The sequence below is a fragment of the Eriocheir sinensis genome, unplaced genomic scaffold, assembly GCF_024679095.1.
Source record: "Eriocheir sinensis breed Jianghai 21 unplaced genomic scaffold, ASM2467909v1 Scaffold356, whole genome shotgun sequence".
Taxonomy (NCBI): Eukaryota; Metazoa; Arthropoda; class Malacostraca; order Decapoda; family Varunidae; genus Eriocheir; species Eriocheir sinensis.
In genome coordinates, this window is record NW_026111672.1 from 359300 (window position 1) to 360000 (window position 701).

Below are 701 nucleotides of genomic sequence, written 5' to 3' on the forward strand. Positions count from 1 at the left end.
GTCATCCCCGGGCGGGCCCGCGTCCTGGGGGGCGAGGCCGCACCCCCCGCCCATCAGCCCCCCATAGTCGTGGAGGTGCGGGGCGGGGCTGGGGGGAAACTCTCCGCCCCCCTCGGCCGGGCGGCGGAGAGCGACGGTGGTGCTGCTGTTGCTGCTGCTGGCACTGCCGGCGTCGTACTCCGTCTGCTCCGCCTCGAGGGGGTAGGCGGCAGGGTGGTGGGTGGTGGTAGGCGGAGGTGGTGGTGGGGGCGACGGTCGCTGAAGTGGAGGAGGCGTGGCGCAACCCATGCTCTGTGGCGGCGGCGGCGGAGGTGGTGGAGGTGGTGGAGGAGGAGCCGTGCAGCACCTCGCCGGCCGGGTACCCGTAGTAGTGGTAGTAGCTGGAGTAGTAGGACGGGTACGCGGAGGGCGCGGGCTGCGAGGGGCCCCCGCCGGCCGCCAGGGACCGTAGGTGGATGTCTAAGTTTGATACTGGAGCATGGGCGCCGCCAAGTTTGGGTGGTGGGAGGTGTTCATGGAGAGGGCCGTGAGCGACTTCTTGTACCAGTCGTCGTCTGCTGCGGCCGTCTGGAGCCCCGAAAAGCAGGGCGAGGCCAGCCCCTTCTTGTACCAGTCCTCCTCCGTCGCCATGCCTGCTGGGGTCAGAACACGGCAGGGCTCACTGCTCGACCCTCTCACATGTCTGTCTAGCTGGCTGTACC

At 69.6% G+C, this 701-nt stretch overlaps 1 protein-coding gene across 1 annotated transcript in view; it reads right to left on the reverse strand.

Moving 5' to 3' along the window:
- Positions 1–381: 381 nt before the first annotated feature.
- The window catches only part of LOC126991887 (homeobox protein unc-42-like), a 14452-nt gene continuing 14132 nt past the window's right edge, over positions 382–701 (reverse strand). The window contains exon 4 of the mRNA XM_050850534.1: positions 382–635. Coding sequence (XP_050706491.1) covers positions 460–635 — 176 coding nt within the window. The 3' untranslated portion in view covers positions 382–459. The remainder of the gene's footprint in view (positions 636–701) is intronic.